Below are 26,719 nucleotides of genomic sequence, written 5' to 3'. Positions count from 1 at the left end.
CGTTGAGCAAATGGGACCCAGGACAAACTGTTGAAGGAGAAAACCAGATGCTATTTAGGAAGAAAATGTCAGCGTACTGGTGGTGAACTGCAGGCAAACTTTTACAATGCCCATAGTTGTGCTATTTCTTGAATGTCAGCAGTGAGCTTTTATGGAATCCTTGCAGATAAAGGTAAATTTAAACCAAGAGAGTACCTGAGCCCCCAACTTCCCTGCCCTGCCCCTTGGTTTATAGTGTTCCTAATGGAGGACCTCTGATGTGACAAAGCCAGCAGAGGGAGACAGAATGAGTTTAAGTGCCAAACTGCTTAGGTCTGAAAGCTATGTGGAAGAGGTCTGGACAGACAAAGAAGAAACCCAAAATCTAATGAAGAAGAAACATAGCAAGGAATGGGCTTCTTGCCTTGTTCCTTGAAGAGAACACTGGCCAGGAAAGAAAGAGCTGTTTATGTTCCTAAGCTGCCTCTCCAGGAGGTAGGTTAAAAAGCAGACTTGAGAACAATTATCTGGAAAAAATACATCAGAAACCACCACATGGAAAGCAATTAAGATACAAATATGTTTTTTTTCTTCAGTATATTCTATAAAAATAATAGAACTGAAAAATGTTTCAACTTCTTCAACAATGTGCTTGTGAAGGTCTGCTTACTGGAGGGTATCCAATGCTATGCGTCTGAGGACCAGGCCCTTTGCGCTGGAGCCCAACGATGAGGGCAGGGCTGGGATGACGTCACTCTGCCCGAGGCAGCTGGCATCCTGCCAACGACTCAGGTCTCCCTGGACTCTGGGCATATTCATTCAGTGTTGGCAACTAAGCAAGCTGAATAGTGGTTAGACTTACATATGGAGAAGTCTGTAGATTTTATTTTTGCAGAGCCAAAACTGACTGGCAAAAAGGAAAAAAGTAATAAAAAAAAAAAAAAAACCTAACAGACAGTGAGCTTCAAAGAATACACGCTGGGTTTTTAATACCTACAAAGGTTGATCCAACAGTCATTTTTGGCTGTTGGCATCGCCCCCACTTTAAATGAAAAAAATTTGCTAACTTCTCAGAACAGTGGAAGAAGAGCTCGCTTTGATTTTTGCTTTTGCTTTATGTTGGGAAGTTTCTGGAATCTTGACACAGTACAATGATGAAATGTGACAGAGGGGTACTCATGAATTGGTGGATCTAACCCCAAAGTATATTTCTGTTTGGAACTGCAGCCCACAAACTACTGTTCTATAGACCATAAGATATAAGGGCTGGAAACGGACTAAGAAATTATCGGGTCCAAGCAACTTCTTTTGCAGATGAGGAAAGCAAGGTGCAGAGGGTTAATTAACCAACATCACTGAGCTGCTGGTAAGAGGCCAACTGATTCTGCACCCTATCAAATGGACCCTTCTGGGTCAACATACAATTGTGAATGTTTTAAGGTCTTGGGACTTTGTTTTAAGGTCTTGGGACTCAGTGAACACCACGTGCTGGTTCTGGAAGTGGACGCCCTTGCTTGGTATTCCCATGAGACTGTGTGTTCCTGTCTGTGATGAACAAGCATGTGTCTACCAGATGTCCTCACTTCATTCTGTCACTTAGTCATACATCGCAAGTCCCCACTATGTGTGCAGCTCTGGGAGCAACTTATATATGTCTACCCACTTTTAACACCCCCTGTCCCCTGTCCCTATCAGTGGTATTCAAAGTTTGTTGAATGAAATGGAATGTTAAGATGATGCACTGACCAAGAAATAAATGTTGAGATTTACAAGTGTGATTTTATTATGTTTTATATGTTATTTTATATATTATATTTTGTCTATTTATATATTTGTAAACTTCTGTTTACTTGATACTACATTTCTGAAATTATAATTTAAAGCAAGTGGCAATATACAGATTTTTTTATTAAACACCCCATTTTGGGGAATGTAGCAAATAAAATTAGAATAGGTTGACATTTTAAAATTGGTATTTTCAGAGCTCTTTGGAGAAATGAGGCAGCTGATGACTTTAATATACTACTATTTCTTAGAATGTCATTAATAATATTCTCTGGCAAATAGCAAAAGAACAAACCAAATTTATATAAAATACAAAAAATAGAATATTTATTTTTCCAAGAGATTTGTTTTCATTTTGCAGAAGAATTTATTACAGGATACCTTTAGGTAATCAGCTTTCCAAGTGCATGTCAAATCATATTTAATTTTTAAAAAGGTATTTTTCATGCAACTGTGCATAACTGTAGTATTGGGACAAATGAGTGAACTTCAGAAAAGTTTCCATAGCTGGAAGTTTAACTATTTATGCAAAGGATCTGTCTCACGGCTATTACATGCAATACGCAATGTCAAGCCACACGGCGTACCCAAAAGGCATCTTTTGCTTATGATACTAGAAAAGTTAGACTTACACATGATTTAAACTGAATGTGTAGAATGACTTAAAAAGCCCACTTCCCTGGAAACACACACACATTCACATGCGCACACACACGGACACACACAACAGGTAGCGCATAGGACTTACAGGCCCGGGTTTGTAAGTCACTTTCAGTCCTGTGCTGGGTGGGGGCTGCTTCACCCTAAACCTACCAGGCAAAAAGACGGGAATAAATGTATGCCATAAGGAAAAAGCAATGAATAAACCGGGATGTTATAAAATCAGGAAGGTGTTAATATTTGCTACAAAGGAGCAGGGGGTCCATACCATTAGGAGAGATACTCTGGTTTCTCTTCAGATCGCATAAATCTTTCGCCTTTTACCATACCATTAGGAGAACAACCTAATCATCACTTGGTAGAAGAATCTGGGGCCCATTTCACAACTGCCTTTCCAACAACAGTTTTCATCAGCGTCAAACAGACTCCAACCCCAGTTTCAACCCTCGGTTATTGGATGCTGCCGAGCCGCTCGGGCTCGGGCAGACTGTCATGAATGTTTGGCTTCTGTGTGTTTTGCAGCGTGGCCACCAGCATGAACACCGAGGCTGACTGCCAGCTCATTAAGCTGAAGAATAAAGGCTCTTTTGGAAAGCTCTGGAGCATGGGAGCCAGGCTTGCTCTGTCGTGGTATGGCGCTTGCATGTTTGGGCAGAAGAGAAACAGAAAAGGCTCAGAGAATGTTGGAGAACTTGAAAAGCCCTGTGCTCACACGTGGGGCTTTATTGATCTCTTTCCCTTCCTGTGGTTTGTGGGTTCTGCCTGAAGGTTAAAGACCTGGAGTAAATTAAAATGCCAGGGAAAGCCTACCTCTACGTTGACCTCAATCCCGCTCCTTCTACCAGCAACTTTGCTGTGTGTGCTGGAGCAGCTGAATTTAACAAGCTGAGGAGTGAAATCTCGAAAGCTAAAATTCTATACTGAGTAGGTAGGATCTGCGCAGATGAGTTTTATTAGTTTGAAGTTGATCCTCTATTTTTCCCCACCCACTCTGTTGGCAGCCATCTAAAAAAAACCAATAATGTCTGATCTGGTGGCCTGGTTGTGTCCGAGGAACAAACATAATTCCTGAAGCTGGGTATTTGCCTCAACTAAAATGGGATGTGGATCTTTTCAACTGGATGTCTCTGTAGCTTTGTTCCATCTGATTTCCAATCTTGAGCCCAGAATTATAAACTGGAAGCACTTGCCACTTACACTGAGCATAACTCAGCAATTGAAATAAACATTTATTCCACTTTTTGGGGGGGGACCCACATTACACCCAAGTTTAATGCAAAATAGAATAGGGGAGCTTTTGTAATTGGGAGTTGTCCTGTATAGACATAGAATATATTGACCCAATGGGAAGGACTGAACTCCCATAGGAAGCAGTGACCATAGCTTTGCTGATAAAGCTCCATGCCACAAACAGGTCCACAGAAGACTTGAGATCCAGCCTTGCTCTAGCCTACAAGACCTTAAAACATATTACTCTGATCCTTTATAATAGTCTCTAAGGTCTGTCTCTATAAGTTCCACAATTCTATTGATCTGGAAACAAAGGACTCCTTTTCTTGTCACTGAATGCCAGATACAGAGTATTTTCAACTGGGAGGACAGGTTGTGAGTTACGGTCAAGTCAGATCTTCAGAGGCAAAAGGACCCTAATGACTCGGGTGATTTTTTTTCCCTTTTTGCCCCAATTATGCAGAAATAAGGTAATGGAAATCACTTATGGATCAGAGAGGGCAAACAGATGTCAGCCGGTATTACAGTTGGTGGCAGATTTGAGAAATAGACTTTCAGGTTTTGTGCATTAGTTCCCATAACACTTGCACAACTCCCCCTTCACTCTTTGCTACTGCAGATCAGTCCTGAGTTGCTTCTGCCAAAGTATGAATAATGATTAATGGGAGGGCCAAGAAGTGCCCACCACATAGTTGAGGCTTGATAAACACTGAGCTGAGGAAGAATGAATAAATGAGTAAATGATGAATGAATGATGTGAAGATTCAGGAGTCAAGGTATAATTAGAGTTCAGTTCAAATAAACATGCGTTGATGGAGGCAGCTGAAGACAAGTCCCAGCATAGGAGAAGGGGACCTGAGCAGACCTTTGGTGCCTAGGCCTCACCTGCAGAAGTCCACTCCCACGTTCTTGAGCTTTACGGTGGTGGCATAGATGTGTCCCTCTTTAAGCACTCCAAACTTCACCGATGGTGGGAGAAGGTGGAATCCAAAAGGGGATGAATTCACATTGTTAATGGCAGCGGATGCAACAGAGGATGTTTTCACTCTTCCTCCAACCGAATCTCGCACCTTTGCATTAAAGGAACAGTAATCAAATAAAAGAAAATCGATTTCTACATTGTGTTCCCAAGATAAGAAAAGGGCTCAACTGCCAGAGGAAAATAACCGCTTGGCCGTGGGAGGAAATGAGCTTAACAGTCTTATGTAATCCTTGCAAGAGCGCTGTAAGGAGATATTTTAGGTTTTGCTGTAAGGATAAAGAAGCTCAGGTTCAGAGAATTTGAAAGACATCATTTGCTCAAGTGGTAAGTGGCGGAGTAAAGTTTCAAACTCGAGTTTGCCCGATTCTAAACTTTATGCTCTTGGTGCCAGTGATTATCAAACTTCAGCTTCCATCAGAATCACCCGGGAGGCTGGTGAAGACCCAAATTGCTGACTCCACCCCCAGAGTTTTTCAATCAGCAAATCTGGGATGGGGCCCATGAATTTGCATTTGTAAGAAGTTTCCAGGCCCTTCCAATGCTGCTGGTCGGGAAATCACTTTGAGAACCACTGCCCTATGCCCTTGTTATTCCCCAGATCAGCAGCACAGAGCTCACCTGGGAGCTTGTTGGAACTGCAGGCTCTCAGGCCCCAGTCACTCAGAATCTGCATGCTAACAAGATCCCCAGGTACTCCTATCACATTATCAGTTACGGACATTGCAGTAAGTTCTGTGGTGACCATGAACACGGACTGCCATGTAAGCATCGAAGGCTGACTCTCAAAACTGGATTGGTTGACTCAAGGCAGGGTTCCCAGCAGAGAGGCGAGGGAATCTTAATCTTAGAGGCCCTGAGGAAGGAAGGAGCTTGGTGCTTTTGGAGAACTAAGAGAAACCCACAATGGCTGAAGTGAGTATGGGGTATAATGAGGGTAGAGAAGCAAACAGGGCTTGTCATGATGCTGTCATTTGGATTTTACCCTAAGAGTCATGAGAAGGGTGGCCAGTGATCCCCTTAGCCAGTAGCGTGCTGGTAACCTGGCTCTTTGCAAAGAACAGTTGATCGGTAGCATTTGCTGATTTCCATGGTGCAAGAATCCCTAGCAGGCTGATTTCAAGCTACCAATGGCTTAAGAGCTGGCTCAGCCTTAGCTCATCTCTGTGTGACCTGAATGCCTTCATGGGGGGGTGATCTCGCACGTACAGTGAATAGCAGTTACCCAACCGCTGGAAATCAGCAACTTCAATGAGTCAGGATTACATAAAATGCCGGCTGGCTCTGGGAACTTGGTTCCCATGTCTGGTTTACCTTGGTGAGAGGTTGAGACTTGGGCTTGGAACTCAGCAAGTAGTGCGGCAACCTCACTTTCTCTTTCCTTGCTTGTCCTGAGACATCCTGCAGCAGTGACTGGGTTGGAATTTTCACGGGCGCACAGGATTCTGGGTCTGTTAGAAAGTTTAAATTATGCCACATGGACATTTTATTCAAAGACATCTGAGGTCCTACCAGAGTTTATGAGAACATAAACCAACTTGGGAAACGTTTCTCCTTTCCTTTTTAGGTGAATTCACATTGTTAATAAGTTAAAGAACTTATTCAAAGGAATAAAGGTTTTTTTTTTTATCAATTCTAGTGTTGCATCTTTACATTTTACAAAGAGATTTTACCTAACGTCAGTTCTCACAACACCGCTGTGAGATGGGCAGGGCAGACGCTTATTAGCATCATCTTTCTAAATAGAGAAAAGTCAAATTCTGAGAAGCTGAGTGACCAGATCTCCCCAGGGTTCATTCCATTAAATCAACAAGGTACAACACAATAAACACCGACTCTAAAGATCTCTTAAAACCAATGGGAGAGAAATCATAAGTTTTTTTGGTTCAACTCCTACATTTATACTTCTAAAAAGTGGCTTAGTAATTACAGATAAATTAAGCCAGGGAGTTAAATCCTCAGATCACTGAACTTGGCAAAGGAGTGAGCAAAAGTAGGTAATTTACATAGCTGCAGCTGTATGCATTTCTCCAAATATCCAAGAGGTTGAAACAAAAACAGTATTTTAAATCATCATATTTAAATATCTTTTCACACATTCAAATCATCAAGAGAGGGAAGGCAAGGAAACAAATATTCTAGTGTCCACCATCTGCAGGCACCACAGGTATGTTTTTACATACAGCATCTTACTTAATCCTCATAAAATCCTACGAGCTGAGGGCAATGGTAATTATAATTATTGTACGTTCAGCACTCTCGCCATTGCCCACCTCTACCCCCAACTCCTACCACACATACTTCCGGTGCCACCACATCTCTGGCCCCAGCCTTCAAGATGGCACATAACTCATGTACAGCCAAAGCAGGCCCTTCACCAGGATATTCCCACAGAAGGCGATGGGGATAATCCCAACTTGCCTACTGAGTTATGGATCTGGAAGAATCAAAATCTTGGACCTCTATTGTCATGGTACTTGCCACATGGACATAGTCTGTTCTTTGCAGGAGAGGATAAACCAAACAGGGACAAGTAGGGACGGGGCAAGATGGAGGCAGGGGGATACCCAGAGAGAGGGGCAATCAGACAAAAAGACACCCCGAAAAAGCTAGAGCACCTGGATCCAGTCATCCCTGGGCTGGCACCATGTCCACTACTCTGTAGTTAGCTTTTGAGCACCAAGAAATGTCCCCCATTTTTCTGTTCAGTGAGTTTGAGTTTGAATTCAGTTACAAATCAAAGCGTCCTAACAAATAATAGTATCTCTCTCTCTCTCTTTTTAACAAATGAGGAAACTGAAGTTAAAGAACTTGTCCAAGAAACTAAAAGAAGTGGCAGGGCTGGAATGTGTGCCTAAGTGAGTCAGCCTCCACCAGGAATGTGCTCCTACTAGTGTGAGATAACAGAAAACCTATATATTGGTTTCCACCCCTGGTTCCTGGCACAGAACTCCTAAAACCCTGGGAATTTCCTAGATGATAAGAGTGCTAGGAACATCTTTTGTTCTAAGATTTGGTCTTTGACCCAGGTTCCTGACACGAACTCTTAAATGTGTTGGACTTTCCTGGGTGATTGCAGTGTCTTTTGATCCGATGAGGCTACTCTTGGTGGGCTCCTGGATGGTTTGGGGGCCGTTCCCCAGAAAGACCAAACCATGATTAGAAGCTTGGACCTTCCAGCCCCACCTCCATCCTCTGGGAAGGGGAGAGGAGATGGAGATTGAGTTAGTGATTGATCATGCCTGTGTGGTGAATCCTCCATAAAAATCCCCACAGTGTGGGGTTCAGAGAGCTTCTGGGTTGGTGAACACATCCATGTGCCTTGAGGGTTTGCACCCCAACTCCACAGGGAGAGAAGCTCCTGTGCTGGACCCTTCCAGACCTTACCCTATGTACCTCTTCATCTGGCTGTTCATCTGTGCCCTTTATCACATCCCTTATATAATAATATATGAGTTCTGGGCGCCTGGGTGGCTCAGTTGGTTAAGCGACTGCCTTCGGCTCAGGTCATGATCCTGGAGTCCCTGGATCGAGTCCCGCATCGGGCTCCCTGCTCAGCAGGGAGCCTGCTTCTGCCTCTGACCCTCCCCCCTCTCATGCGCTCTCTCTCTCATTCTCTCTGTCTCAAATAAATAAATAAAATCTTTAAAAAATAATAATATATGAGTTCTACCAAACTGTAAAACCCTAGAAGGGGGTCCTGGGAACTCCAATTTATAGCTGGCTGGTCAGAAGCACAGGTGATAGCCTGGACTTGTGACTGGCATCTGAAGTTGGGGGACAGACTTATGGGACTGAGCCCTTAACCTGTAAGGTCTGTACTAACTGTGGTTAGTGTCAAAATTGAAGTAAATTGTAGGACACCCAGTTGGTGTCGTGGAATTCCTTGGTGTGGGAAACCCCTCCCTCCCACATCTGGTCACAGAAGCGTTGTGTATGAATAGTGAGTTTTTCCTAGACAACTACCCCAGTGTATCCCAAACTCATCCGTGCATCATAAAGCTCCTGGGCTAATTCTAGAAAAATAGAGATTCCCAGGACACTTGCCAGACAAGCCCTATTATAGACCAAAACAGAATCAAAATCTCTGGCGAGGGAACTCAGTGAGCAGTTTTTTAACGTATTTTATTCTTTTTGGTCACCATCTCCAACATATGCAACCATTCTAGTGGCTTGACGTGTCTTTTTGTTTGTATTCCTACCATATGCATATTACTGTTTTATGTGAATGCATTTTACCAGTCTAATGGGTTCTAACTAATCGCTCATACTGTTGTTATTAATAGTAAATACGGATACCACGTTTACACATGCCAGGCACTACTCTAAAAAAGCATCTTACAGATACTCATTTAATCCTGACAACGCCGTGATGTATATACCATCATTTCCCCCTTTACAGAAGAGGAAACGGGAAGAGACAGAGGGCTTAGACAGTGTGCACAAGGTTACACATCTCTTCTCGAAGGAGCCAGGTAGAGCCTGGATTCTTAGCTCTGCTCTGTACCATGCTGCCTCCCATAATACAGATGCACAATCACCCCACTGAGCTGCCCCTGGGCTTCAGCAGGGATTGAAAGAGGGGAGAGGAGTACTAGAGGGTCTTAAAGCAGCTGATACAGAGGTACTTTAATATTTGAATTGGGATGGTTCTCTAGTGGTATCATCTGAATATGACGTCTGGGCCTGACCCCCCTGAAGAAGCTGTCATGGCTCCCCATTTCTACACTGAGGCAGACTAGAGTATCTATTCACAATAATTTTTTCCCCCTTCCTCTCGGGGCATGGCTTTATTTGCTTCCTCTCTGAGCATGTCTTCCCTGCAGGTGGAGCCTATTTCTCTGCCCCACTGACATTGAGCTCCGCTACAGGACTTGAGCTGAGCAGTGAGAGTATGGGTAAGGGGCAGGGGACCAGCTCCAAGCAGAGGCTGTGAGGGGCAGTGCGCATTTCCACTCACCTCTCTTGAGCTTCGCCCCTCTGCCCTGGGAGCAGCTAGTCCCAGGGGGTGGCAGCTCCTTTCATTTGGGAGCTCGGACACCCCCACATTTCACCTGCAGCCCTTGGAGTGCTGGTAAAAGTTTAAGAACTGCCTCTCTGGAGAAAAACTGCCCTGGTTTGGACACTTTGCACATTTGCAGTATTTGCGGATTGCTCGCCTGGCCAACTCAAGCTCTTGGTGTGGTGTCACCGAGTGTGGATTTGGGGAGGGAGGTGCACACTCAGATCTCAGGGGCCTCGTGGGGCCCCTAGTGTGTCCACCTGAAGCCTGGAACAGAGGCTCCCACAGCCCACCCTTAAAATGCGTGTTTTAAACCGCTATTGGGTTTATACAATTTTATTGCAGCAAATACCAAGTACATTTTTATTTTACAAAATCCAGTCCTCCTCTACCTGACTCTGTTGATGACCAAATAAGAACCACTGAACTATTTATGCTAGTTTCCAGTTCATTTCTACCTTCAGGGTTTGGAACACATTACCCCCCCTTTTTTTTTGGTATAAATATTCTTTCCTTCTTCCTACATCCGGAGGGCAGCATAATAAAATATAGAAAATGAGGAGTCCAAAACCTCATTTTCTTGCCCTCCCAGATTCGCTGTATGATTTTAGATGTTGCTTGACTTCCTCTAGGCTTCAGTTTCCTCAAGCAAAATGAGGGTTTTTCTCAGTGATCCAATTTTAAATCTTAAAACCTCTGAAATCCAATCTCTTCTAGGCTAGCTCTCCCAGAGAGATTTCCCCCACTCTCTTCCTATTCTGAACTTCCTTAAACTGTATTGTTTAAATCAAAATGTAATCTACTACTTTCAGCGAGTCGCATTATTTTCTCTCATTTCAGAATCTCCAAGCCTAGGGGTGCGATAGGTGTCCTCGTTTCAAAGACTTTTTTTCCTTCTTCAAAAACTCCTGTTTCTTAGAAGCTCATGCTATCAGACTATTCCCTATGCTGTCCCCATGTATCTGTCATCTACTGACCTCTCAATTGTTCCCTGGATTCCCTGGAGATCTTGACACCCTGGATGGACTTCCAGGTCACCTCTCGGTGACATCACCTGGACAACCCACCCAGCACCCTGCACTTCTCCCCCCAGAAACTCCCATGGTCGAATCTTGACCTCATCAACACCAATAATGTTCCCATTTTCAGAATCCGTTCCTGCTTTCCTCTCTAGGTCACGACCTTTTAATCTTCTAGCTCATTACTCCATGGTATCTGGCACACAACATTTGACCTCGCTGACACCTCTAATCAACTGACACTGTCACCTGAAACAATCGGTCACCCCCTTCCTGCTTTGCTTCCTTGTTTCTCTGGAATGGACTTTCTATTCTATCATTATACCCACTCCTCTGCCATCAGACTTGCTCATCTGCCTCATACCAAACATGCAAACCCACCTGCCAGTGTACCCATATTCCTTCTCCTCTCTCCTGTCACTATGGATGAGGTGGCCCTACTTACATCCAAGGTCATCCCACTCAGGGATTGCCCCAAATGTCATGTCCTCTCACCTTCTATAGAACTTTACTCTCCTACAAGTAGGCTTCCTCCTCCTGCATTGTAAATTCTCTCTCGCTATTGGATTATTGCTTGCAAATCAACATCCTCCCGTACATCTAATTTTTTTACATCTCTCCCTTGGTCACGCATCTGCCCCCATCTGCAATGCCATTTCTCTCTTCAGCAAATCTCTTGTGGGAAGCTGTGCATTCCTGCTGCTGGTTCTTCTTCAGCTGTTCCATACATAGCCCATAGCCCACTTCAGTTGGCTTCAGGCTCCTCCATGTCCTGTGAGCGCTCTTGCCAAAATCACCAGCCATCTCCATTTTACCCAGTCCTGTGGGTGTTCCACATCTCACTGGGCCTCCTGGGGCCCTTTGAGCCACCAGAAACACTGATTTTCATGCTCCTGTTTTTCTCCTACCTCACTGGCTTCTTCTCAGTAGCGTTTTGTGGTCCCTCTTCTGCCTGATTTTTACATTCTACAGTTTGCCTTAGGGCCATGGTTCTCAAAGTGTGATCCTATACCAGCAACACTGGTATCACCTGAAACTTGTTACAACAACACATTCTCAGCCTGATGACTGGTCACGCGGTACATACCCTGGGAACCACCCTTGGTTTCTCTTATTCCTCAGCCACACATCCAGTGGACCAGCAAGTCCCGTTGGCTCTACCTCCAGAATATATGGTTCCAGTTAATTTGCTTCCCACCTTCTCTGCCTCCACTGCCCTTGTCAGGTCTCGGCCGGGGCTCACATGTCCTGCCGTGGTGGCTTCCTCCCCCCCACCGTTTCTACTGGTCTGCTCCCCCTTTCCTCACCATGAGCTATTCACACAGCTACTGGGATAATCTTGTAAAAATAGAAATTAGTCATGTACCTTCCCTATTCAAAACCTTCCAGCGGTGCTTGACTACAAACTACACTTAGACTAAAACCCAAAGCTCCTTATGCGGCATCACACAGTCTTATCTCTACCCCTCCCTCTGACCTCACCTTCCTTTGCTTCTTCCTTTTTTCATTTTCTTCTAGCTCTATGCCCATTTTTCTGCTTCTTTTCCCCTAAGGGTCTTCATACTTGCTGTTCCCACTACTTGCACCATTCCCCTCCCCCACTGGTTGCATGGCTGGCTCCTTCTTGTCATCCTGTCTAAGCTCAGATGTCCTTTCCCAGAGGGGCCTTCTCACCCCCTAATGAAATGCCGTCCCTCTCCCCAGGACACTCTCTATACATTATATATGGTTTTACTCTGTGCTAAGCAATCTGAATTTATCGATTTCATTTGCCTACTTACATTCTACTTACTGTCTAAGTCTGCCCATAGTAGGCACGGCTCTATAAGACTTTAGCCTCTTAACTGTTGCATTTCTGGTGCCTAGAACATGCCTGGTGCACAACAGGTATTGAGCAAATTATCCACTAAATGAATAAACGTTATACAAGAGATCACTTTAAAATTAGGAAGGCAAAAGGGAAATCCCTTAAGTTACCCAAAAATGTGGCAAGATGCTCCCTCTGTAAGAGGTAATTAAGACCTACTGGCAGACTCCCAGCTCGCTTCCATTATGGACCATGTCCACAGGCATCAAGAAGTGCAAATTCACCTACACGATTTAAGTTACTCTGTTTTTCTTTTTTCTGACCAACCATCAAGTTGAATTAACTTCAGTGAAATCAGTGTAATGTGATTCCCCGGTACTACAATTGCTTTGTATTATTCCATACTTTAATTTCTGCTACCTCGATGAGATGATGTGCTGCACAAGCTAGAGACTCTATGTTTCTCTTCTAGCACCTGCAGACCAAGAAAGCACTGAAATGGTAGGTAAATCTGAGTCCAACTACCAAATTACTGACTGCTTCATAAAAGCTACCAGGTTCCTGATCTTTAGTAAATAAGGCAAACTCTCAGATCCGTGAGGGATAAAATCAAATAAGGCAATAAATTAATTAAAATAAAATAAATAAAATAATAATATAAAATAAAGAAATAGAATACAATAACAATCTAGAAAAACATATTTCCCATCTTTTCCTTTCAATCTTGGACTTGTAGTCATTCTCAAAATATTTTTTGAGATACTTTGATGTGCTAATAAACCTTACAAAGTTCTTTAGCTCCAGGATCTGTGACCCTTTAGAATTTATTCTGTAACCACAAACCACACATTCAGCTACCAGTGCCATCTTCCCTAGTCCCAAAAGACAATGTTCAGTTTTGAGAAAGAATAGGATAAAACAAATGACTACCATACCTTCAGTAGGTTTTTCTAAATTTTCAGTTTGGTTCTGGCCAGCATTCTCCTTGATATTCACAGAATTCTTCAGTTTTGGAAGACCCAGTGGGGATTGTGGGGATTTGTCTTCTGAATCTGGCTGGCCATCTAGAAAATCCCAAACAAATACTATAATAAGTGATACTCTGGACAATGATACAGGGACTACTGATGTTTTTATTCTTCTTTATAATAAACAAGGTGCTCCCCCATCCCCGCCTTTAGAAAGATGAAATGGAGAAGGCCATTCAGAGGGAGAGATTCTTCATTATATGATGCAATGTCTGCCATTAAAGAACAGGACAGTATCTGCAAAGAACACAGTCCCCAGGAGTTAGCCGGTTCTATAAGATAATGCAGTAGTTATCTTGGTTGGACTATGAAGCAGAGACCAAGTAATTTAGCTTACTTTTACCTAGCAAGAGAAACTGAGATGTGATTTTTTTTAAAAAGTTTCCAATCTTAAATCCATTCATTATTATGACAATGTAGCTCTTTACTAAACTATATCTAAGTACAACATGAAACAAATTTAAAATAAATCTATCAAGGGGTGCCTGGGTGGCTCAGTTGGTTGAATGTCCCACTCTTTTTTTTTTTTTTTAAGATTTTATTTATTTATTTGACAGAGAGAGACACAGCGAGAGAGGGAACACAAGCAGTGGGAGTGGGAGAGGAAAAATCAGGCTTCCCGTGGAACAGGGAGCCCAATGTGGGGCTTGATCCCAGGACCCTGGGATCATGACCTGAGCCGGAGGCAGATGCTTAACAACTGAGCCACCCAGGCGCCCTGAATGTCCCCCTCTTGATTTCAGCTCAGGTCATCATCTCAGGGTCCTGGGATCAAGCCCAGAGTCCGGGATCAGAGAGGAGTCTACATCAGGATTCTCTCTCTCCCTCTGCCCCTCCCCATGCTCTCTCTCTCAAATAAATAAATCTTAAAAAACAAATCTAACAAGGACTGGGGATGCAAATACATTTCAACTTGTATGTGGGCCACCCTGGCTGAATGCTGGTGGCTGCCTGGAGGATTGTTGAGGAACCTGTGCATTGCCCCCTTTCAAGGGGACAGTAGGCTTCATTGATTAGAGTTGTCTGCCTGGGAGCAGATGGGCACCAGCACCATCAGCCTTCATCTCTGATTTCTCCCATCTTGTGTTTAAGTCATTGTTCCAGCATTACTCTTTGCAAATTCTGTGATAATCAGATATTTTCTTTGTCTGTGCTCATTCCAGGCAGTTGAGCCTCTGTCTTGTGCTGTGCACTAGAAAACTCCTCTATCTGGGTAGTTTAACTACCCAGTTTATTAAAGAGAAAGACTAAATTCCATTTCATCCCTAAATTCTCCAACATGCATCTCTTGAAATGGAGACATTGTTCTACATACCCATAACACCATCATCACACCCAAGAAAACTCAAAGATATTCCACAATGCCCTCAACTATATAGTCCTCTATTCAAACTTGTGTAGTTCCTCCAAAATATCTTTTATAGCTCTTTATTTTCTCAATACAGCATCCAAATTTATGTGTAGCATGTAGTTTATATGCCTCTTAAGTCTCTCTCTCTTTTTTAAGATTTATCTATCCATTTGAGAGAGAGAGAGAGTGGGGGGGCAGAGGGAGAGAAATCCTCAAGCAGACTCCCTGCTGAGTGGGGAGCCCAATGTGGTGATTGAACCCGGAGATCATGACCTGAGCCAAAATCAAGAGTCAGCCGCTTAACCAACTGAGCCACCGGGTGCCCCTAGTCTTTTTTAATATAGAAAAATTATCCTATTTTTTTTCTTTTAATGCCATCGACTTTTTTAAAGAGCTCAGGACAGTTATTTCACAGAATATCTGCATTCTGGATTTGTCTGATTGTTTTCTCTTGGTTAAATTCAGGTTAAGGATTTGGGGCAAGAATTCTACATAGGTCCTAGGCACTTCATATTGCATTACATGAGAAAACACCTAATGCTAGGCTGTCAAAATTGGTAGAAATTTGATCACTTGGTTAAGCTGGAAAATGCTACAGCTCTCCATTGTAAAGACACATTTTCCTCCTTATAATTAGGTATTATGTGAGGTGATAACTCGAGCCTGCATTTTTGCCTTGTTCTCCACCAACCTTTCATTACTCCCCTGGTTTGTACATTAGTCAGGTCTTCTAAATGTTTTTAGGTAAATTTTAAGCATACAGGATGAAAACTACATTTTATTTATATCTTGGTTTCCTCAAATAACTCAGCCAAATTTGTAATCTACAAGTCACAATAGGTTATGCCATTAGCTAGTCCTGGCACAAAAGCTGGTAGGAACTGGTTATGTCTTAAGAGGCCATTGTTGGGCATTCTTCTTTTAAGCACATTAACAGGAATGACAGCGCCATGAACACATTACCTGGATGAAGATCGGATGTATTCTGAGGAGTTGCTTTGTTTGTATCTTCCTCTCTCTTTGTAAAAGGAGGCAAGTTTTTAGAAAGGGTGTCCAGATAATTAAACTGAAAGGAAAAACCAAAAGACTTACTTTAGACTTATGCAAGCCTGGAAGGCAATCGCCGCAAGCACATTAAATTGACAAGCAACGATGAAAGCAATTTTTTTTTTAAGGCTCTGAAAAGAAAGTTTGCAAACTAAAAGTTTTCCAAGAGACTGTTTAACTCAGTTCTAGATTTCGTCAATCTGTCATAACTTCCTATAACTTCTTCTCAGGCAGCTTTTGGTTAATAATAGAATCTGGAGAATCCATAGCAATATAGGGAGCTCAAAACACATGAAAATATTCACTTTGCTTGAGAGTGTCAAGGTTTCACAGAAGAGGAGTGCTCTGTCTCCATGGGCTTCCAAGAACTCATAATAATTTAGTGCTATTTCAGCAGCAGACGGGTGCAGACATTTTAATGGAATAAAAACTTCAAAATGGAATCTATAAGAGGATAAAAATAGGGAGAATTTGACCCAAAAAAGGGCTTAAAAGAGAGGGGAGAGGGTAATTAATAGTGACAATGCAAGGCAGAGAGGTGGAGTGGTAGGAATACATTGGCAGCGAACTTCTCCTTAGGTGTAAGACCTGAAATTAGTTTTCCCTCTCAAATCCTTGTGAGGACATTGATTTGATGAAAGGTAAAGTCAGTTGGGCTGATGCAGGAAAGAAACGACAGGAAAGGTTGATTACATAATGACATATGCATTGCATCAACTTTTGTAAAGACTCTTATTCAATTGTTGTTAATTACATTCAATTACCTGAGACTGACAGAACTTGCTCAATTCAGACTTGAAGTAGGGTGATACTACTTTGTTTCTAATTTCCGTTAGGTAGTTTTGTGTGTTTTCAATTTCCTTCCTGGTTGATATTTCCATAATGATAAAAAGAAGACACAGAATTTTAGCTTTAATTCCCACAGAAAATGGAATCACCAACACTAAAACTGGTAAGAATTAACTCATTAGAAATTTTTTTTTTTGTTGGGGCGCCTGGGTGGCTCAGCTGGTTAAGCGACTGCCTTCAGCTCAGGTCATGATCCTGGAGTCCCGGGATCAAGTCCCGCATCGGGCTCCCTGCTTGGCAGGGAGTCTGCTTCTCCCTCTGACCCTCCTCCTTCTCATGCTCTCTGTCTCTCATTCTCTCTCTCTCTCAAATAAATAAATAAAATCTTTAAAAAAAAAAAAAGAAATTTTTTTTTGTCAGTTTGCTTTGGTTCATTTTCTGCTCCTTCTAGAATCAGTCACATTTCCTACTTCAGAAATCAGACTTTAAGATAGGAAATAATGATGCCAGGTGGTAGTGTGTTTTTACAGTTGATCTCAAAAGACTAAAATCCACACGGTTGACCTTTTTTTGCATGTCTTTCAATTCTCTGAGGTTTAAATGCCAGTTTAATTCTACTGTTCTCTATAATTTCAGTAGGAGGGGTAACAAAAGCTAAAAGCCAAACCTAAGGAATGGTTTATGACTAGTGTGATCAGTGATTAAGAAGTAAAATAAAAGCAATCATGATAACCCTGCTAGTTGTCTTTCCAATATCAGAACCCTATATTGGGGAGGTGATACACCAGCTAAAAACTTCACTTCCCAGCCTTTCCTATATGCAGGGAAGGCCAATGACAAGAAACTGAAGCCACTGGGTAAGACCCCAGATAGCCTTTAAAGAGGGCTGACACAGCAGAGAGGCTTTCCCTTTGTCCTTGTCTCATCTCTTTTCCTACTTCCTGAAATATGGATGAAATGGCCGCAGCTGCAGCAGTGATTTTGCAACCCTGAGGCAAACTTGAAGATGGAAATCATGTGCTAGGATTGATGAACAGATAAAAAAAGAAATCTGAGTTCCTGACAATGTTGTGGTGCTGCTTACCATGGACTGCCCACTTCTGACTTCTTTTACATCAGGAAAGGTAAGCTTCTTTCTTGTAAAAGCGCTGACTAGGGGGGTTGTCTGTTAAATGTAGCTGAACCTAATCTTATCTGAGATAGTTCTCATTTTTAGGTCCTTATTACATGCCAGAAATTTTACCAAGTCCTTTACACATCTAATCTTACACTAACTCTATGAGTTACTTTTATTATCCCCATTTTACTGGTCAAAACATCAAGGTGTAGAAAAGGTAAGTAACTTACCTTAAATCACATAACTAGTAAGAGGTGAAGTCTGAATTAAAACCCAGGTTGCCTGCCTCCAAGCCCATGACCTTGATAAGTGCATATGCTAGTCAGCTATTAACCACCTAATGTGTGAGCTGAAAGATACTTCAGGTATTAAATGGCCCAGTCATCCTCATTTTACAGATAAACACACTGAATTCCTGAGGTAAATTTTACTGAACTAAACCCACCAAATTTTACTGAACTAAAACAACCAATCATTCAGCTGTAAGTAATCAAACTGGAACTGACTCTAGGTCCACTGGCTCTGAGACTAGCCCCTTTCTCTTATACTAGCTGGCCTGTCAGAAAATACTGACCAAATCAAAATATCATCTTACTTAAGCAACTTTAATTTCCTATTAAAATATCTTCTCTCTACTGCCTCACCTGATTCGTTCCTCAGTCTATGGCAGTGTGGCCTATTGCCTACAGTCTCTTAGAGCTCGTCTCACAAAATAAATCTCCCAGGTGATAGACCCAAATTCCTCTTTCCATTCTCCTTTCTGATTCCTCCACAGAATCTGACACTTGTTGATCACCCTCCATTTCCTGGAAACTCTCTCATTTCTTAACCCTCCTCCCCAGATCCATTTCCATGCTGCCAACACTTCTCTTTCTATGACACAAATCTAATTATGCGTTTTACTGTCTTCTTCAAAAACTTTCGTTGGCTTGCCATTATCTTCCTGTAGGTTAAAATCTGAAATTGTTAATGTTTCAAAAAATTTTTAAATGTGAACGGATAACACATGCATATAATTCAGAAAGTATTAAAGAGTATGTAATAAAAAGGAGGTCTGCATCCCACACTGTCCTCTAACCTCTCCATCTCCTTCCCCATAGGCAATCATTGTCACCAATCTCTTAGAACTCCTTTCAGGGATATTCTATGAGACAATACATACCTTCTAGTTTGACCTTGAATATAGGGGTGGCCCATAGACGGAGGGTCCTATTTTACCACTTCTCCCACACATTCTACAAGGTAACCCAGACATTTTTATGAAGAAGAATCTTCATCCTTCCTCCAGTCATTGTGGAGAGGAGCCATGCAAATGTGTGCGACAGTACCATATGAACCACTATATACTCAGTAAATATATCTGGCTTCCTTTCCTGATGGGGTGGTATCCTCAGCTAGGAATAAAAGGAAACCAAAGCACATAATGCTTAGAGCACACTCCTCATCTGAATTATAAGAACCTTGAAGGCTTATGACTAGGCTCTGCATTAAGTTCTAGGATATTTATTAGTATATTAGAATTAACAGAGCACAGAGAGTACCTGAGAACTTTCTTGCTTATGAAAAGGACTGGATCTACGTAACGGTCAAATGGGCTTCCTTTAGAAATGGCGACATCCTCACTCATAAGCTGAGTAACCACTTGGAAAAATGTAGAAGAGATTCAAATAACAGCAGAGAGCCTGGATGGTAGGACCTTTCAACCTATCTCATTTCCATGACCCCACGAAACTGGTCCTTTTCACAGGCTTAGATATACTTCAAGATAGAATTACCTCTTTTGTGCCAACTTTTCTTTCCAGTGCTTTGCTTGTGTTGTGTACCTGGGGGAAAGGAAAGGAAAGTATGATGGAAAAGGGCAATGCTCTCAGCTTACAAAAATACAAGAAAAACCTCCACTGTATGATAAATTGTTGACAGTGTAGGAGATGAAAGTCTGAGAGTTCATGGATGTCATCCCCCAGAGTCAGGATACTGTCTCTCCATTTCCTCAGTCACTGTATGCTTCACACTAATTGGAACACATTATGGGATGAGCTTACCTCCATTTCTTTTCAAAGAAACCTGAATCCAGTGTTTCTGGCAGATGTTTCGGAGCAGTAGGCAAAGATTGCTTGAATAAATCGGTTAGGTGGGCTGCAACTTTAAAAAGAGACAAATTTAACTTTTATCCTCACTTCTTGATGGCACAATGCATGGTCAGTGCCCGATTACTCACTTGAGAGGATTTCTAAGAGCCTACATTTAATCTATCAAGTGTTTTCTAGAATTTCCATGACCGAGCTGTAATATAACAGTAAACCAGACCACTTTTAGGAAATAGCCTATGAGAGAACACACATCTTCTTGTCAAAATGTAAAATGTAGTGACCTCTCGTTTATCCCACAGCATTAGGGGAATCAGTGTTTTGCTTAACTGAATTTCTTCATATCTAAAACACCAAAACTTAAAAAAAATTAACCATTTTGTTGAAATTGTTTTTCTAAAAAAAATCTATGGATATGAACATAATACCATAGTTATTTGATAATTTGGGCAGTTATTCTGAGCCTATTCCTCAGAACATGGTCTCAGTGGGATGTTAACAAAGATTTAAAAAATTAAAAAGGTTCCATGTTTTATGGCTATATGAGCTTGGGAAACATTGATTTATACAAGGTTAAATATGTTTTGTTAATTTACACTGTGGCTCTCTAAAAAATAGGACAAGATACAGGATTATCCAAACTTATTTTATCATAAAATTCATTTTTGGTGCAGCCATTTCATAAATGAGTGTTTTGGGAAATACTTTGGGGAGAATTGACCGAAAATCGCCACTCTTAATATTTCAAGAGCAGCTGTGAGCATGCAAGATCTTGTTTGACTCTTGTGTCTGTTTGTATGTTTGAAAAATATATTTAGTTCGTCCTACATTATTAGGCAACCTACCCATTTACCTCTATGGTGATTGTTCCCTGATGCCACAGGTTTCAAATTCAAATGCTACAAGGTAGAGATCCCAGATAAAGTACAGGGCATCTAGTTACATTTGAACTTCAGATGAGCAACAAATAGTTTTTTAGTATAAGTATGTCCCAAATCTAACATGGAATAAACTTATACTGAAAGGTTACTTGTCGTTTATCTGAAATTCAAATTTAACTGGGCCTTCTGTATTTTTATTTGCTAAATTGACAATCCTAGTATAATGGGCTTCCCAGGTGAAAGAGTGACAGGAGTGGCAACTGAGGGTTGTGATTGATTCTTCTGTTCATGGTCATTCTAAAGGGGCAGCTGTTAATCTCTTCAGCCAAACGTCACTATGTGGTAATGTCACATTTCAGGAGATGGAAAATTCAGATAAACAAAAATAAGTGTGCACGCCAAACACTGTGGGGGACACATAATACATATCTGTGGGCTAAATGAAGCCCACGCCTGCCAGTTTCTGACCTTTGTCATATGGCCAGAATAGAAAAGAAAAAAAAAATCCCAAACCACCAAATTGTTCCGGGCTTGACTGTTGTGAACTATGAAGTCATATAACTAAGTTTGCTGGGGATGTATATTCCCCAAATGAATATGCTTTGAATGAGGCTATTTTCTTAGACTGCTTGAGATATATAGTGCAAAGTTTTGGTGATACCTATAGTTGCTCAAAAGTTCTGTGTGTGTGTGTGTGTGTGTGTGCCAGGAGGAGAGTGTTGGCTGGTTGACTGTGTCCCTCTTGTATCTTAGCTATGTTGGAAATACAAGCTGAGGTTAACATAAACGTCAAATGTCAACTGTTTCCTTTCAACAAATCAAAGTTAAAAATAAATTAGAGGCAGTCACGGTTTTCAAGGATCTCACTGTTCAGGCAGAAAAAAATATGTAAAAAATCATTACAATCCAACGTGGCCAATATGGCAACAGAAATGTGTACGTGGTACTTTGCTGTCAGATGAAGGAATGACTGAGAAGTGTATTTAAGATTTTTAAATATTTTGCAGAAAAATATTAAAGTTAAAATATTAAAGTAGTTACCTTCAGTTACATGACTTTTTGTAGTTTTTTCCATTTTAGGGAATGACTGAAACGAAGATAGAATTCCTTAATGATGATGATTATATTACATACACATTCACTTTGCTTAAAAGCATTCTTCATGTGCTCAATAGATCTTTTATGGAAACTACTATAAAATGAATTAGTTTTTAATGCCAATACAAAATTTATTAGATCTTTTTAGCCATTCCTTTCACTTAACAAATTTTTTAAAATGCAAATCATTTTAAGTTGTAGAAATTCCTCTTTCTTCCTTCTTCCTATTTCATTCATTCATTAATTCATTCAACATTTTGATGAACGTCAGTTTCTCCAAAGACAATTAAATTTTTATTTAAGAGCCTTCACAATTATTTATGATTTAAGGAAAAGCCTAAAAAGCATTTGGAAAATTCAGTACATGAGGAATCAGATTTCCCCAGAAATAAGAAATTACAAGGAGGGAGCAAAGGCTCCATAGAAGTGGCAGAAACAGCTTTAGTTGTAATATTTTATCTTGAAGCACCTAATATTGAAACAACAGTAAAAATATTGGTACATAAAATATTTTGTTCTCACCATAACTAGCTTGAGGAGGTCTGCAGCGTTGCCCCTCTCCTCCTCAGTTCTGGAATCTTTAACAGTCATTTCCTGTAGCTTGTCTTCTTTCTTTAGAATATGGTTTATATAATCCTAAATCAGCAGAATAAAATAAATCATTATAAAACAGAAATAAGGTAGAAAGAGATGCCAAAATGGTCAATATCAACTTGAAATACTACAAAATGAGTAAGAATATATAAGATCACAATGCTCAACAAACCAGTTGCTAGCTGAGCAATCTGGAAAACCTTTTCCTTAATTGTATTAATTAGCAAAGACCTGAAAAGTCCAAAGGCAAAGCTTGGAGGGCCACAAGATATTAGAACTGTATGAAGACCCCAGAGAGGTCCAGCTTCTAACTCTGTGCTCCAGTGTCCTCATCAATAAAATGTACAGACTTGGGTTAGATGGTTTCTAGAGTCCTCTCCAGGGATAGTCTTTATGATTCTTCTATGAATGTAAGTTTAGGCTTTGTCCATGCCTTTGCTTCCGAGAGAAATATACTTTACTTTTTCCCTAGGTACCTATTTTCATAAATAAATGGTCCCTTGCTCTATGCCAGGTGCTGGGTATATAACCATAAACAAAAAGCACATGATCTTGTTCTGAGACCATTACCAAAGTAGACAGTGAGATGGTACAGATGTAGCTGGTACAATTGACTATATATTTACAAATTCTTAAGCCATTTCCAAAAACCAACAATGCTTTTCTTCCATGGACAAGTATCAGATGAATAAACAGATCTACCTTTTTCCAGAGGTCATTAAACCAGTTTCCCATACAGTAAGAAAGAAGGGGGACTCTATAAGCAATCACATGTAAAAGTTATTTATCTTTTCAATGTCTCAGGGCCTCAATACTTCCTATACCTTATGGGAACCATTAAGTATTTTCTACCTCTCAACCTCCTACCCTCTGGAAAATTGACATTCATGTGTTGCATTAGATAACTAGTGGTAGAATTACATAATTTCAAGTTCCTCAGGAGACCAAGAGGAATAATTGCCCTGTTCCTGATTCTTCTGGATCAGGTTACCTGAATTCCATTACCTTAAGGGAAATCTGCAACTTCAATTTCACCTCATCCTTTATGACCTCGTGCTGGATGAACTGGCGCATCTGTAGCACTTTGGGGCTCTTGAGTAAAGGGGTTGGGGCACTTACTAGCTGTTTGGGCCCAATGTCAAGGCCCTTCCAAATCTGAGTGCCAAATGGAGGTCCGGGAGTTTTTTTCTGTTAACAGAACAAAGCAAAACCACCATCAAAAAAAAAAAAAAAAAAAAAAGAATGTTTTAACATTAATTTTATTTATTTATTTATTTTATTATTATTATTATTATTTTTTTTTTTTTTACTGAGCCCTTATTTATATAGATACTATGCAAGGAACTACTTGTTAGGGAATGCAATAGTAAAAAAAAAAAAAAAAAATCCCTGCTCCCTAAAAGTTTCTCAAATATAAGGAAAATTGGTAACAGAACTGGGCAAGCTTTCCTCTTTATAGGTGTTACCAGGAATCTGGATATTTTAAAATTCTGCTGCGTTATGTCCCACTGAATAGCACTTAGGGGGGCAGTAAGCAATGTGGTATCATGGAAGTGGAGCTTAGCTTACGCCAAATGCCTGTGACTATTGCTTACTACCCACAAGTAGCCTAAGACATTTGGAATAAGCGGTCTTGAACTTTCTGTTTTCATGTTCATTTTGACCTAGAGAGACTGAGAGAGAAATCATCCCATAGATTTGGGTGGTCTTTGAGCTCACTCTAGATCAAACATGCTTCCAGAGTCTTGGGCACAAATGTCTGCCTCAGAGCCGACTCACGTCTTTATGTTATCCTTGTAACTGATTTTCAGGAGTAGTGTGCTTCGATGCCCTATGTCCTATAGAGTGTGTGATGTGCTTCACTGTAAGCTGCTGTTCTGTGTCCGATACCTGGTCAGATATAACCACGCAGAGGCTTGCCTGGGCAGAGCCCACTACTACTGGACATAGGAGGTCATTGCTATAGGAGTTGCAGAGGAAGAGAATGAGCTTCCTTCATGCATCTTAGATGTGGCATATTATTGGTCAACAAGCACTACTTTCAACTTGGATATAGCCTGAGTAAGCCATTTGGTATGGCCTTTTTATTTTTCAGATAAGGAAGTAGAGGTCTAATGTGTCTTGTCCCAAATCCCACATTAATAATTGGTAGACTCAGGACTGGAATTCAGATCACCTTCATTCACCATGTTGGTTACAGTCACCAAATTAAAATATAGGACTAAGAGGTCTTTGTTATCTTTTTAAAAAAATATCTTATTTATTTATTTGAGAGAGGGCAAAGAGAGAGAGAGCACGAGGTGGGGGGGAGGGGCAGAGGGAGAGGGAGAAGCGGGCTCCTCACTGAGCAGGACCCTGAGATCATGACCTGAGCTGAAGGCGACTCTTAACTGACTGAGCCACCCAGGCTACCCAAGGTCTTTGTTATGTTAAGTGTTCATTATCTGTGCCATTGCTATTACCAGATTGTTTAGGGGAGCAAAATTCATTATACATCAAAAACATTATCCTCCCTACCTAACACAAGTATGTCTCTCTGATCATATTATCAATGTCTTCATTGATTTAATAATTTAACATCTGATAAATATGCTGGACATATTACACAAATTGCTTGCAAAATGAAATGTCAAATCTTGCACGATGCAGGACTTCATGATTCTTGCTCAAGATGTTTTCTTCCATTCTTTAAAAACACTTTAGGTGGGGCTTCTCTAATCTGACATAATTACAGTGTTTACTTTTTAACATTGTAGTTGCAAATCCTTTGTATAATCTTTCACATTCTTCTTCTTTTTTTTAAAGATTTTATTTATTTATTTGACAGAGAGCACAAGTAAGCAGAGTGGCAGGCAGAGGGAGAGGGAGAAGCAGGCTCTCTGCTGAGCAAGGAGCCGGACGTGGGGCTCGATCCCAAGACCCCAGGATCCCGACCCGAGCCTAAAGCAGCCGCTTAACCGACTGAGCCACCCAGGTGCCCCTCTTTCACATTATTCTTACATGCTTCAGTCTGTGCATTAGTAAATTAGGGGAGAAAGGGAGTGTGAAAGACCTAAATTGTGTGTTAAAACTAACAGATGAGGAATGAGAGAAGGAAAGATTTCTGTATTGCATAATATCAGTAATTCCATGATAGGAGAGGTAGAACATGCATTACTCAGAGTGGATATTTTCATACTATAGGAAGATGTTTGAGCCTGCAATATAGGCTAAAAGAAATGAAACTGAGATTTAGCTAGTCAGGTATATTTCTCTAAAATCTACAAATGTTAAAGTCTTCAAATATAAATCTCCTGAGCCCATTAACAATTTATGTAAGAATGAAAATATGTGAATATATAGGAGAAGACCTGAGACTCCAATACATTGATGGATGGATATGCAAGTGTAGTGACTTCCCAGAAGAAAAAATTTATACCTCAGTAGAGGGAAATGTCTCCCATGACCTTGACTGGAGATTAGGAGGAACAATTGTATCTAATTCTTTCTTCATTAGCCATGGTGATGCTTCATGAAAAGGGCGAAGGACAGTGATGCTCAGGGTGCCTGGTTCAAAGAGTTATCAGAGGATCATTTCTCTATCAAAAAGATTCTGAGAAATTCAATAGGTTTTCATTAAATTCAACAAACACTTTTTTAAAAAGACTTATTTATTTATTTGAGAGAGTGTGTGCAAGTGGGGAGAGGGGCAGAGAGAATCTCAAGCAGACTCCCCACTGAGCATGGAGCCCCATACAAGGCTCTATCTCACGACCCATGAGATCATGACCTGAGAAGAAACCAAGAGTCCGACACTTAACCAACTGAGCCAAACCAGGCGCCCCTCAACAAACACTGCAATACACAGTGATTATGATTAAGAACCTTATGATCTAAACAAGAAAAGTGAGGCTTTTAGCTACTGTGACACCTGGAGACTGGGTTTAGATCACATGGAATTATTAATTGATACCTTACCATTCTTTAAAAAACCACATCCAGGTCTTGTTGGTTCACTTGAGCACATCCACTGACCTACTTTGGATCATTTGTGTCTGCGAGATCCTGTTCTGGGCTACAGCAACAACCAGCTTTTCTACCCAGATCTACTCTGCGACTGAATCCCGCTAGCAGTCAGAGTGACTGATTACATTAGGCCATGATTTAAACATTTCTTTGACCTCCCACTGCTTGCCGGATAAAACTGATACCTCAGTATTTTCTCATCCTGCCTCAACTCACACCATTCCTCCTTCTATGTAGCTACTTTGGCCTTTTCCTCCCTCT

General features: G+C 41.1%; 1 protein-coding gene across 4 annotated transcripts in view; it reads right to left on the bottom strand.

Annotated features, from left to right (window-relative positions):
* Positions 1–26,719, bottom strand: part of SPAG17 (sperm associated antigen 17) — a 233,117-nt gene that overhangs the window by 23,375 nt on the left and 183,023 nt on the right. For all 4 annotated transcript variants that reach the window (XM_064588562.1, XM_064588560.1, XM_064588559.1 and 1 more), the window contains 12 exons: positions 25,872–25,999; positions 23,459–23,641; positions 22,382–22,495; positions 21,803–21,848; positions 19,836–19,935; positions 19,569–19,616; positions 16,652–16,751; positions 15,804–15,906; positions 13,397–13,525; positions 5,948–6,084; positions 4,540–4,724; positions 2,513–2,573 (listed from right to left, as the gene is read on the bottom strand). In XM_064588562.1, coding sequence (XP_064444632.1) covers positions 2,513–2,573; positions 4,540–4,724; positions 5,948–6,084; positions 13,397–13,525; positions 15,804–15,906; positions 16,652–16,751; positions 19,569–19,616; positions 19,836–19,935; positions 21,803–21,848; positions 22,382–22,495; positions 23,459–23,641; positions 25,872–25,999 — 1,334 coding nt within the window. The remainder of the gene's footprint in view (positions 1–2,512; positions 2,574–4,539; positions 4,725–5,947; positions 6,085–13,396; positions 13,526–15,803; positions 15,907–16,651; positions 16,752–19,568; positions 19,617–19,835; positions 19,936–21,802; positions 21,849–22,381; positions 22,496–23,458; positions 23,642–25,871; positions 26,000–26,719) is intronic.

Source organism: Mirounga angustirostris, unplaced genomic scaffold, assembly GCF_029215605.1.
Source record: "Mirounga angustirostris isolate CCGP_5_RB_7025 unplaced genomic scaffold, mMirAng1.0.hap1 SCAF_4, whole genome shotgun sequence".
Taxonomy (NCBI): domain Eukaryota; kingdom Metazoa; phylum Chordata; class Mammalia; order Carnivora; family Phocidae; genus Mirounga; species Mirounga angustirostris.
Note: the sequence above shows the minus strand (reverse complement) of the source record. Positions and strands in the feature narration are given on the sequence as shown.